The sequence below is a fragment of the Seriola aureovittata genome, chromosome 7, assembly GCF_021018895.1.
Source record: "Seriola aureovittata isolate HTS-2021-v1 ecotype China chromosome 7, ASM2101889v1, whole genome shotgun sequence".
NCBI lineage: Eukaryota > Metazoa > Chordata > Actinopteri > Carangiformes > Carangidae > Seriola > Seriola aureovittata.
Genome location: NC_079370.1, coordinates 17,725,970 through 17,740,261, shown reverse-complemented (window position 1 = coordinate 17,740,261; position 14,292 = coordinate 17,725,970). Strand labels below are relative to the sequence as shown.

General features: G+C 39.6%; 1 protein-coding gene across 2 annotated transcripts in view; it reads right to left on the bottom strand.

Moving 5' to 3' along the window:
* Positions 1-14,292, bottom strand: part of cdkal1 (CDK5 regulatory subunit associated protein 1-like 1) — a 227,831-nt gene that overhangs the window by 142,906 nt on the left and 70,633 nt on the right. For both annotated transcript variants that reach the window (XM_056380394.1, XM_056380395.1), the window contains exon 7: positions 9,430-9,550. In XM_056380394.1, coding sequence (XP_056236369.1) covers positions 9,430-9,550 — 121 coding nt within the window. The remainder of the gene's footprint in view (positions 1-9,429; positions 9,551-14,292) is intronic.

Sequence of the window (14,292 nt, the reverse complement as noted above, 5' to 3'; positions counted from 1 at the left end):
GAATCAACTGAGCCTGTTCAGCATTTTTAATTCATCACTCATCAGTGTCTGTAGTGAATATCGCATGAACCCCACTGGTGGATATTACAGTCTGAATGAGAAGTCTCAAGCTGGGGCAGATATGCCTGCTGCGATTGTTAGTGTGTATGTAGTCAAAAGAGGAAAAAGGGATGACTTGCTTGTGCGCCTCTCTGCAGCATCTCATGCAAAAACTGCCTCCTTATTCTCTTAGGCTTTATTCACTTCCTCACTGCAATTGCCAGAGAAATTTACAAAAGAGCACATACAGTGGGCCTGATTCAATTTGCTTTTAACCCAGCTAATGACTTCCCATCTCTCTCCCTCTGCCTCTCTGCACCACATTCCACTTTCTCTTTCAAGCTTCAAGCTTTTATCTGCAGAAATGGCTCCTCTACTCTTATCCTGACACTACAATTCTTTAGTGATTTTCTTTAATACAAGGTATGTCACCAATGAGCTGTGCTATGTCTTTTTTACCCTGCCATGACAAGACCTCTGGCATCAGAAACACAATGTGCTGAATTCGACTGATCTCCAAACTAAGAAAAGAAACCAGCAGCAGATTGGAGCAGAGAAAGTGAAGCACTACTATCAGGTGCTGAAGACTGTCATTCGCCTTCTGAAAAGCATAAAAAAGTGCCTGCATGATAATAGTCAATATAAGACTAGTGAGTACTGAACAATGGTTATAAATTGGAAAGTTAACAGGATGCGACAGTTTGGAAATGCAGGAAAAGGATGTGGTGTTGTGAAGAGAGAACAAAGAAGAGATTCAATTTTTCTGTAGTAAACAAAAGGCTGTCAGGGAGATAGAGATAACAGAAAGCATGAAGAGGGGACAGGCAAGTCAGTGTATACTGTATGTTGTTGATGTTTTAGTTTTCAGGGTGTTGTGGAAGAGAACTCAGTCCCAGACCATGCACACTGCACAGGCATGTGCACCCAGAATGAGAGACACAACATGGCCATTAAAACTTTATGGATTTTTTGACGGTCAACCGGCCCACTGTTGTGGCAGCCCAATGGGATTTGTCCCAGTATGTCTGATGGCCAGTCCAACTATCACAAGTTTCATTGTATCTGGGTTGTGCGCACACGTAGTACGTCAGAGGTTGGAGTGAATATCTATGAAAAATCTACAGTTAAATCTACTTTTCTCTCCGTTTCTCCTCTTTCTAGCCCTATTGCCTCAGCCAGGTAACACCACGTGTCCCCACCTTATCCATCTTTTCAAATTAAAGGCACTCTGCAGGGTTGTGCAACTGCAACTTCATGACATTTCCCTGGCTGCAGTAATTTTGCAGCAGCAGGCCGCAGCCCACTATTCACTCACTATTCTTCATTTTCTATGCTAATTTAAAATAGAATCAATAAAGTACGCAATTTCTGCCTGTATTTAGATAATGAACTGATAAGACACATCAGTTCAAGAACAGGAGTAATAAAATACTATTATTTCAACCTCTTTTTTCAAGGTAATATGTCTAACTCAGACATGCAGGCCTTGCTGTTGTGGTTATGGCTTCACAGCCAACTCCTAACCCTGCCCCTGCTTGCGCTGAGGCTTATTGTTTTTCTGTGCATCTAGACGTCTGGGACCCTAGATTTACTTTTCCCTCAGCTGGCTGTGAACAGTACACCTTGGGCACAATAGTTAACAAAAATCTATGTAAAGGTCAGTTGATAAGACCTATTATTCCACTGTGTCGGCCTGAAGGGTGGATGGAGAAGTTGTGGCACCCAGACTCAAATCACAGGAAACAAGCAGCTAACACACTAAAGGTCTGTCGGCTAACATAAACAAATTCACAGTGCACGCTAACACACAAACACAGGAGACACTTTTCACTCTGTCTCTGTCAGCTTTGCTTACATAGTGTGTGTGTGTGCGCGCGTGATTCTTATTGATTGTAGAAATCAAGGATTTGGCAGGGATAAAGGTCTATGAGAAATGAGCCAGTAGCCGGTTCAAATCCTTGTTCAAATGAGTGCAGCCAACCACAGAAAAAATAGAATAGAAAATAACACACAAAAAAGATTAAATACTATGTATCTTGAGTGAAGCATCCAAAACATTCATGTTTAAAAGGTATTAAATATCCATTCAAAACTCCAACAATGGCATCATGCAATATTCAGCATGGCTTAATGGCCAGATTAAATTAGCTTTCTGTTAAGTAGATAAATATGTTACTATTAGTGTCAGAAGGTGAAAAAAGAAAACAGGAGGAACTGAATAGAAGGAGCTGAACAAAGGAAAGAGGATGAAATAGTGTATGGGCTCCAAGGTTATCTTTTATACTCCCTGGATGGGTGAGGCCAGTAACTCAGAACAAGAAATTTCCACCCCTCCATGACAAAAATCAAGACAGTTGAAATTTATAATGTACTAAATCCTTCAATGTTTGCTTCTCTTCAAGAAATGTCAGCATCTCTATTTGTCGATCTATCATAAGCTTAACCCCACAAGCATTTGAAGGAGAATTATGAGCAGGCTGTGGCAGAGGAAAATATCAACAAAAGGAAACAGTATTTTCACAGTATCGTATAATCGGTACTAGGGCTGAATGATATGCAAAATACACACACACACACACACACACACACACACACACACACACACATATATATATATCATTAAAAATTAATTAAAAATTATTTCAGCAGCTCTCACGATTGCAATAGGAGTCAAGATTTCAGTTGGAGTGGTCATTTTTTGCATTTAATTTTCACTGAAAAAATTATAAAAATGATGATTTGATTTTTGTTGGGTCTCATACCAAACAAGCATGTTCCTTTACATCTGGAGAATATGATTTGTAGGCTGGGGCATCTCTGTAGCAACACGCTGCTTTCTTTATGGTATGTTGTGACACATTTTACGTTTATCAAAAAAACTGCAGCTCCTGTGATTTGGATATTGCACTTGGTCATATTTGTGATTTTAATAATATTTCAATTAACTGCTCAGCCTTGATGGGTACAAAAAAAATCATATTCAAATTGTATAGGTTTGCAAATGACAAATATTTGTAATATGCATTACCATAGACACTGAACATAACTTTCACTACGGTGTGAGAGTTACACATTTTAACAGTAGTGCAAGCCTCCATATCAATATTAATTCAACTTCTCCCTATCTGTTGTGATATACGAGCTGCCAGCACAGCAATCAAACATCAAGGCAGCAGAAGGCCTTCCAGCATTTCTTCACATGTTTGTTTGTGAGAGCTCTCAAACCTCAGGAAGCCTACTTCCACTCCCTATTCCCTCAGTGTCTTCCTGTCTACCTGCCTGCATGGAGGATATGGGTTGGTTGTTGGTTTGAGGTTACAGCAGAGGGTCATTAACACCTGACTTTGGCACATTGTAATAACAATAACAGAGATTACGACTGCCACAAATGTGACTAAATAGAAAACATGGAAGAGACAGACAATGAAATGAATTGAAATGAGCTGTAACAGTGGAACAAAGGGCGTATTTTTAATGCCTGAAGTCTAATAGCAAAGGTTCACACAATCAGACACATCAACAAATACACACACACGTTTAATGACCCATTCTGGCTGAGTGGCTGTAAATTCCTTGTTTATGATGCTGAAGCATCACGATTCAACCTGCTCACAGAAGGGCTTTTACTGTTGCTGACGACAAAACACACACACACACACACACACACACACACACAAGCACGCACACATAGATATACACAGAGCAAGAAGGGACTGTTAGTATAGCCTAGGGCTATACTAACACACACACACATACATGAACAACTTCGCTGCTAGTGTCAAGCATGCTAAAACTGGGACACAAAACAGAGCATTAGAGAGACAAGAAGTCTTTTTCCAGTTTAAGACAGTATAAAAAATGAACTCTGCCCTCAGGCTTATCTGTTTGCATAAAGAAGCAAAGGAAGGAATAACGTAAGAAACCATCCAAAACTAAACGCTGGTGACTGGATCATAAGACAATTACAGAGTACAAGCCTAGCAGCAGCATCAGAGTCAACAACACGAAGTAAGAGTAGGGTGGAATTCATTGCAACCACATCTGATTTGAGTCCCATGTTGAAAAACACTTTATGTATTTCAAGTATTTCTCTCTTTTATGCTTCTCATTCATCAACTACTATTCCCTCCACTGCTTCACCTCTCTCACTGAGCATTCAATATGCATACACACAATATTTGAAAAAGCTTTCTGTCGTATTGTTGCAAATCCAAACTTCCACAAGGTTTAGAGGTTTACCTTTATCAAAAGCTGTTTAACTTCCTGAAAAACCTTGGCTGTGAATGATTCGGTTTGATTTCAGCAACTTTTGTGCCACTTCGTCTTAAGTGGCCTGTTAACTTTCCTCATATTCATGTTTGCAGGGAGGATAGAGTTATTATGTTGTTTGGATGTCTATTCAGGGTGGTGAAAATTAATGTTTGATATTTCATCAAACATTAATTATTTCAAAAACAAGATTGGATGAATTTACCTTTGTCTTATAGACCAAATTTGTTCAACAATTGCAACATATTACAAATATTATGTTACTGACATTAATTATGTTTAAATGGATTGAATGTCATTGATTTTTACTCAAATTAAGACCTATTCAAAAACAACTGCCTGGACATCGGCACACATCTGCAGCCAAATTTCATTATAAAACTATATCATCCTAAAATATATAATACACATTATATTTCACAGTGTATTAAAACTTTGTATTTGCTATTTACATCATTCAATAATTGTTCTTCACATCTGTAATATGACCGTAACGCTGACTGTGTCTGCAAGTAATTGAATGAATCAAACTGTGACTGCAAGAAGCAAACAAAATATTACTGTATTGAAACAAAACTGTTATCTGATATCAACAATGATGCAACATGCTGCTTTTGGACTGAACCTTCAAAGTAGCAATCACAGCTTTGGCTCATTAATGTGTCAAGTAAAGAGGACTCAAAATCACTGTGCTCATGGCCCAGGAGAAACCTGACAATGTTCCTTTAATACAAAGCCAGAGGGCATTTGAGGACTAGCTGGACTACGATGAATTTATTTTCTGATGGGGATAAAATTAACTTGGTGGAAAAAAAGTCAATCTAATTTGGCTTTTAATAGGTACAAATGAAATTAATATGCAACTTAATGAAACTAATATTGTGAATCAATTTGAACGTGAAATTAAATTTTCATAGGTAATCCCAGGTGAAACACTATGCCAGGCTGTTGTGAGGATTTGCACTAATAAAGTGAAGGGAATGGAAGAATAGGCTCATCTGCTAGACCCAGATTAAATCACTGCGTAGAGTAATTTGAAATGAGTAAATGGGTTTTATTTAAGAATGAATTTGAATATTATGGATGATTATGGTTTACAGAAGCCAAAGTGGATAAAGGTTATAGGGCTTTGTTTTGGGAGAAAATGTACTTTATGGTATCTGCATGATTTCTGGTGATAATTTTACCACCAGGAAGCAATGTTATCCTCTGTTTCACAGTGTCTCCCACAAGTCCACACAGGTGCCCTAACCTGCCCTACTGAGAGGATGCTGTCTGAGTGGCTCCCCATCCATTTACACTGGCTGTTGGGCCTTGTCAACAGAGGAGACCAAGAACCTGATGGTCTTTGACTGAGCTCCAGAGATCGTGTGTGGAGACTTCCAGAAGGACAACTATCACTGCAGCACTCCACTGAACTGGGCTTTATGGCAGAGTAGCCAGACCGAAACCTCTCTTCAGTGAAGGTTTGAAAAAGAAAAAAAATAAAGCATCTGAAGGACTCTCAGACTGTGGGAAACAACAAGATTCTCTGGTCTGATGAAACCAAGATTGAACTGTTTGGCTTCAATTCTCAGTGTCATGTCTGGAGGAAACCAGACACGATCCTTAGAACTTGTAGTCTTTCTGATTTATCCCATCTCCACACAGGATCTCTGAAGCTCAGCCAAAGTGTTGGAGTCTTGGTTACTTCTGTTACCGAGGCCTTTCTACCCTAATTGCTCAGCTTGGCTGAGTGGCCAGCTGTAGGTAGAGTTCTGGTTGTTCCACACTTCTTCCATCTAAGAATTATGGAGGACACTGTACTCTTGGGGACCTTATATACAGCAGATTTTTTTTTGTGGCGTTCTCCAGATCTGTGCCTCGACACAATCCTGTCTCTGAGCTCTACAGGAAGTTTCTCCCTCCTCCACTTGGTTTTTGCTTTGATGTTCATCATCAGTTGTGAGACCTTATATAGACAGGTGTGTGCCTTTCCAAATCCTGTCCAATCAGCTGAATTTCCCAGAGGCATATGAAGGCGTAGAAACTACTCAAAGATGATCAAGAGAAATGGGATGCACCTGAGCTTAAGTGTCATAGCAAAGAGTCAGAATACCTGTGACAATGTGATATTTCAGTTTTCAATTTTTAATAAAGTCGCAAAAAATTTCTAAAATTCTGTTTTTGCTTCATCATTAAGGGGTATTGAGTGTAAAATGATGATGAAAGAAAGTTTCTTTTATATTAACACAAGGCTGCAACATAACAAAATGTGAAAAAATTGAATTTTCTGAATGCACTATATTGTAGGGAAAAATCTATTAACTTGAGAATGTTATTTTAAGACCTAAAGATTATTTGACATTTAGGATTTTTCAAGGAACTGCAAATAACCTGTGGAAGCACTCCATGACACCAACTTGACATTTGGCAAGAAAACACAGGGAGAGAGAGAGAGCGAGCTTAAATGAATGCATCCCACATGTCCACACACACAGAAAAACTGGCAACAAACATTAAAGGCCACACACACTCTCACACACACTAAAAATTAATAGTTTCAGATGTTCTCATCTGACACAGAGGCAGTCTGGAGAACAACTGCAACTGATGTTGTTCATGTGTGTGTCAGACAAAGATCCCTCTGTTTCATCAGCTGACAAATGTCACCAATGATGTCACTACTACCTCAGAGGAATATTTAAAACAGATCATCTAAAAACAGAGTGCATAAAGGACGCATTCTCCTTTCCAAAACGCGCGCGTGCGCGCGCACACACACACGCATGATTCACGCACGCACACACACACACACACACACACACACACACACACACACACACACACACACACACACACACACACACACACACACACACACATTAAGAGAGCCATGTCAAATTAGTGACACTAATGACTGACCGATTCACACAAAAGCACACATAAAGCTTGGATTTTCAGTAACAACACTGCTATTTGGGAGAGATTTGTCAACAGCCAATTCACCCGGTCAACATATTCATGTAATCCCCCAGCCTCCTAAAAGAGTTCCAGTTGAAAGAGTAAAAACAAAGGGATTTATTTGTAGCCAGTCCGCCCCATTTGGAAAAACAAGGGCAAGTTCATCTGGATCGAATATAGACCCCCTGCTGGAGGAAGGATGGCAGGGGACTGACATCTGCACATACATACCACAACACGGAAGAAATAAAAAATGGGAGACATACAAAAATGCAAGACAGAGTGATAGAGAGACTGAGAGAGACCGAGATCCATTTATCAACAATTATCAAAAAGGCACACAGAGGCAGTGAAAGAGTGAGTGTTCTATGTGGATGATGGCCAACCTGAGTACACAGTGGCAGTTGTACCAAAATTTTGCTTTTTCTTTTAGTCACAGGCCTCCAGCTTTGTCTTTTTAAACACGCCAAATTCAGTGTCCACCAGAATGCCAGTTTATCTGTAAAACAGAAGCGGTTGTTTTTCTAGCTGTCATAGATGAAGTCTAGTCCAGGAAACTTGAGCCAGGAATAAAGGCCAACGAGCTCTTTAGACAACAAACATCTAAAACAGAGTCAACTCATTAGGAGAACACTCACTGCCTTTTGTTGAATTAAGGCTGGGACAAACATGAATTCAGAAAATAATCATAACATGATGTTGTCAAACACGTGACGTAGACAAAAATATAATGAGAGCTAGATTTTTGATATAATGGACCTGATTGTGTGTAATGGATGACCGTTTGCAATCTCTGTGTTCAAGGCTAATATAAATGGATGACATTTATTGCGACAATGTGAAGTATGATAATGTCACACACAATGTATCTGCTGCATTACTATCATCCCCGAAATAATCATAAAAATGCCTACTCTGCCTAGTAATAAATAATAGGTCAGGGCCAGAGAAGAGGTCACAGCCCTCTTGTCAGTGGGTCACTATGTTACAGGGGGAAGAATGTTGTTGCAATTAGCGGTACAAGAACACTAATGGAAATTCCAGTAAAATGATGAAACCCCCTCACCGACAGTAACATGTGCACACAACAGGCTCAAACAAAGAGATGATGTATTGTTGATCATGTAATGTCTACAACTTCTTAATGGTTATTAGTGACAGCTTAAGCTCTTTTTCTTAGCTAGTTAAAAAGTCAAAGGGCTCTAAAGGAAATGGTTGCAAGAATAAATGAGTATTTATTTAAACAAAGAAAGCTGTAGGCTTACAGGACACTAGCACCGTGTCCACAAGTTGTTTACTTCTTCACTTTGTACACCGAGCCATTAATGTATAGACCATGAAGACCTGCAGGAGGATGACTGATGGATCATCATCATCAGCTGAGGGCCAGCACAGTGGAATTAGTCTGTCGTAACCCTTTGTAACTAGCCCGCTGAGAATACAGCACATGGGCCAGTACAGACACAGATCTGTAAACAACATGAAATTAGCCCATAAAAGTGTGTGTGTGTGTGTGTGTGTGTGTGTGTGTGTGTGTGTGTGTGTGTGTGTGTTGTGTGTGTGTGTGTGTGTGTGTAGCTTTGTGCTTTTCTATCTATACACATGAAAATGGGCAACCCTATCTACCTATTCATCCTTAGTATTTATCTATATTATCTACATTTTTCGTTATTGCTGTTTATGGTAAAATATAAACAAACCTCACATAACAGAAGCATTCTTAAACAGACTCACTGCCAGTGACATAACAGCCAAAATAAGAGAACTGTAACAGGATAATACAGAAATGGAAGGAGATGATGGAAGGAGGTCTATCTGTAACTGTGTCAAATGGAAGCTGAGAAAAAAAGGCTAGACACCTGTTTGAAGAATAAATAGCATTATGTGCACACACACACGTACACACCCCACTATATACACATCTCAAGCAAACCATGTAAAATTGATAAAATTAGAAGCACAGAGGGGCTCTGTTTAAGTGGTTGTGCAAAGAGGGAGAGGGCATGCGCGCACGAACACACGCACGCATGCACACACACACGCACATGCGCACACACACACACACACACGCACACACACACACTAAACCAGAATGGCAGGGAAGCAGTGAAATTGAGTTCACAGTTAAAGCTGAATATTTCATGAGGCGTGTTTTCTGTTTGTGCGTCTGTGTCCTACCCAGTGTTAATGGAGATGATTTCAATGAGAGGGTTCCTCCTGATCTTGGGAAGGTCCAGTCTAGCTCCACCAAGCCTCCGGCCTCCATTTTTCTTCTGACCCAACAGACGAACTGAGTGGCCTGAAAACAACAAACATAACTTCACTACATAGTCCTTTTCAAACCAAAATCACTATCACTATCATGCAGACCTGTGTGCAGATGGGTGCGCAGATAGAGTATAAGCATTTCGATGTTAAATATTAATACATTACAGTTAAACATACTGTTTAAAGTACAAAAAACAGAATTCCTATCCACAACTGCGCAAACAGTTGGATAAGATTATTCAAACTGTTTTGAGCAACTCAAAGAAGATATAGATAGAGAACAGACAAATAGAGAAGTTCACTGTGTGGATGATTTGATAACTTCCTCTTATTTCAGTCTATAATCATAACACATTTAAACGTACAGCACACTCACACAAATATAATTACATATATCCTCTCACCCACAAATATTATACCAAATAGAAAGCCAGCTTTGCATTGTGCAATATCCACCTACAGACAGCCAAATAAAAGCCATCATTCAACCTCTTTCATCTAATAAATATGATGGTAGTGTGAACAGGACATAGAAAGAGGCAGAGCAGCATATCAGAACAGACGTGGTAATAGGAGATAGAAATTATCTGGTCTAGTTGTGCAGGAAATGACATAATAGGCCAAACTCTGGCATCGGGCGCACCTAAAATCAATTAAGAACAAATGCGAATACACAAAGTGTGGAGGAGGGCAAGAACATGATATTCTTGCTGAGGTAAACTCCTCTGATATTACCAAGATAGTTAAAGAATGATATAGCATAGTATGATAATAGTGGTGGATGTAATGAATGATTGGCAGGAAAAAGGGATCTTCAAAATAAAGATGGCTATTTCATCTTTTACTGTAATCGTAAAAATATCACTCAGTGGACATCACTGTGTTACGGAAGCAAATGAGAATCCATAGCTGAGTCTAATAGCTAATAGCTCATGATGTCCAGCCTTTGGTGTGTGGAAATGGGATGCAGTAGTCTCTCCTTCCCAACCGTCTAATAGGCTACCAGCTAGAGATGTGCACGATGGAGGCGCTGAGGGATGGAATTGTCTTCCTGTTTTCATCCGCTTTACATGGGTCTCCTGGGAGGGTGGGCTCAGGGCAGGAAGCGTGGTTATCAATTGGTAGATAAAAATGACAATCTGCCCCAGAGGAGGACAAAGAGCCAATTGGTGAGGCGTGACTGGTCGTAATATCCCAGTACAAGCAAGAAGATGAGAAAACTTCCCTCGTGGAAAACAGCTGGGACTTGGATTCACATTCAGCCATTTTTTCCCTCCAGCTAGCCGTCTGTGTGTCATTGGTCATGAAACAAGGATTTAAAATTGCGTTCTCTAATACTCTTCTCGCTGTAACTATCTCTCCATCTCTTGATTTATCAATCAGTTCATCCTTACATTAATACTTTCTTTAAACAGCTAAGTTTCACAGTTCCACCTGCTCCTCAACTGCTGCTTTAAATATTTTATCACAAGTTCATTAAAACAAATGTACTGTATGAGAGAGATGATTATGGCTCAATAGATGCACATTCAATCAGAGTCTACAAGAGCTTTTCTTCTACATTATATATATTAGATTAAAAATGAGTTGCCTTTTTAACCTTGATTATACTTTTCATTATTTCCTAATAATAGTAAAAACATTGAGTAGCCGAATGCAACCACAATAAAGGGCATGTGAACCTAACCTATCTGCTGTGAATGACATCAAATATCTAACAAGTGCTGACCAGTCACTAAAGGTTATAAATGAAAAAAAAAACATGGAACCGATTTTTACAATGCACAAAGTGGCAGGCTATCACAAACCAGGCCTAACCATAATGGCTAGCATGCTGGGGATGAACAATGGACCTTGAAACTCACATCTGGGAGATGTGCAACTTCACTGGCTGAAAAAAAAAGGCATGTCAGTAATTAACTTTACCTCAGGCCTGTTGGTGAAGAACTGTGGTAAATTCTGTTTTGAAATTCCATATTTTTTCCAGATTGTTGATATTGTGCATTTGTTTCTGATAGTTTTAGCTGTGGGAAAATAGAGTCACAGATATCTAATTGCATACACAGACTTGTCGGGAGAAAGCAATTACTAGTACGTTGCTGAATTTCCAGATGTTTTTCCAAATTATGAGATTGACCATTCTCATAAAACTTGAAAATAGTTGTTCCCGACATACCCTTTTTTTTGTCCTCTAAAACTTCATAGGACCCCTGTTGATGTGACTGCCACAGAAGACTCAAAAAATAATCTCACTACCAGCATGGAATCACTCCAGGAGTGTACCCAAAGCCAAATTCAATTTCAGGGCCTGAGGGACCATGAATGGGAAGCAAGAGATAAAATAGCTAACTTGAGTTGCTAAAGAAATCCGAAGAACGCTGCTCTATTTGTCATCTCAATTACAGAGTTTAGAGAGGCCAACTGCTGTGATGGGCAACCCCACATAGACATAAGAGACACACATCGCCCTATACCACATTTTCTTGTTACTGACTGCTCTCCTCCTTTCCCCCCTACGTTTTTTTACAATCTCTCTCTCCTTTGTTCTTTTCTCTCCTCCATAAATACAAACCGACATAAATCCTTCTATCCACTCATAAGGGCCCATCATAACATGCTAGGGAATGGGAGGAAGGGAAAGCAAGGATAGATGGATGGAAAGGTTGATGGATAGATGGTTGGATGATGATAGAAAAAAATACATCACAAGATGAAAGATGTACAGGATAGCCAGATGGATGGTTGGATCATAGAGGTAGGGAGCTAAAAGGACGACCTATTGACCTGTGTCTGATGTCTCATAAGTGGTGGGTCTTGTTGTGCTCCCTGGTTTGATTGTAAAGCAGCAGGCAAGATCGAGGGGGTGGGGGTATATTAGACAGAGGGGACAGAGGTGGCAGATGAACAGGACAGGAGGGGTGTAATGCTTTTCATTTATCCTACAAATGTACAAATGTCTTTGGAAAAATTTCTTGCCAAACATCAGTGGACTTAATTTTGATGGGAAATATCTCAGATGCACATAAAATGTATAATGTAATGCAAATATCTCAAACACTTCCTTTAAAAGCCATACACAGGGCTTTGAAGCTTGACAATGACGAGCTCCTCTACAAAGCTTGCATTTGTCACTTCCAGGTGGGAGGTCACTGAGCATTAAAAGACAATGTTCAGAACAGCTTCAGATGTCTTACAATACCTGCGAATGCAGTAATTTGTCTCCTTATACCTGCTCTTCATTTCGTTTCCGCTTCCACCTGTCTTACAGTCTCTTTCTGTTCAGCAGCTTCTTCATACTCCTGCTTTATTTTTCAGTACTGGCACACACAAACAGTTTGTTTATACAGGTGAATTAAGGATCATGAGGTTATATGGATACAATATAGCCTCTGATCTGTAGCTAAGTAGATACATTAGCCTGTCTAACCTTTTCTGCCCCCCGTTTCTATGTCACACACAGTAAATCTAAACTGTTTCTAAAAGATAAAAGAATATCAGGTGAAACAGTATCATCCGAGGCTATCATCTCAGTGATAGAAGATCAATATTGGGAGGCCAATAAAGGGATAAAGACATAAAAAACGCCCCTATAAAGAAAGAGCTATCTATATTTATTAATGGTGCAAAGATCAGACTTAAGAGGAAGTCGGCATTCCTTTCTGATTGAAAACATGAATAACACGTTTTCCAGCCTTTGTGTGGGCTTCTATATAATTTTCTTTCTTGATTAAAATTTGTATACATCTATTTTGTCTGTATTTTACTCTTCAAAGAATCACTTAATTTTGTTTGTTGAGCATCACTAGGAGATCTAAAATCTGGTTATGTGACCCTGAAAAGATGTGTACCAATGTGTCAATACTGATTTTTTTTTTTTTTTTTTAACAGATCTGCCAGTAGGTTTGGAATACATGATAAAAACCAAACCAGCCAAGAAAATCAACATCTGGCACAGCTGTCACAACAGTAACAACACTACCCACCAAATCACTTATGCTGGCAGTGGTTGTAATGTGTGAGATGTGTGTATGCTCAGCAACCCAACCTGAGATAACTACAGGATAAAAACATGCTCTGGTATTTACAAGAGGCAGCACCTTGAGCTTTATGTTAGATAGACGCACTTTTTACAGTAGTGAAGTCTTTATGTAGTGGCAGTTGTTAAGTTCTTTTTGAGCCAGAATAGATAGCCTCTCACCTCAAGAACCGAGCTCATAAAAGCATACCAGTGCTCATGTGGAAAACAGACCTGCAAGCAATTTTGGTGCAGCAAAGAAGTGCGTCTATTAGCAGTTCATTGAAGTAAGTATTTTAGTAGCCATTACAACAGGCAAATCCCCTAGCTTAAAGGTTTATGCCCAGGCCTCCGAGCTGAAATAACAGTTCTCAGTTTATACGAGGTCATAAAGAACTGTAATGATACTGGGGAAATTAGTTTCCATGGAGGGGGCGAAGGAGGGAAGAAAATGGGAGGGAAGGAAGGGAGAACGGAAGACGAAAAGAGGAGGGGAAGACATCAAAAGATTCTGAGGAACGGGTGGAAGAAGGAAAGGGAAGAAAAGGGAAAGAATGAGCAAATCAGACAGAAGAAAGGGGGAATAAAAGTCACTGTGTGTGTGTGTGTGTGTGTGTGTGTGTGTGTGTGTGTGTGTGTGTCTGTGTGTGTGTGTGTGTAGCCAAACGATTTAGGGTTGATGACACATTGTAAAATTAATCCTCAGTTCAGCTGTCCTTCATTAGAGTGAGGCCTGCAGTGAAAACTAGTCACTCATA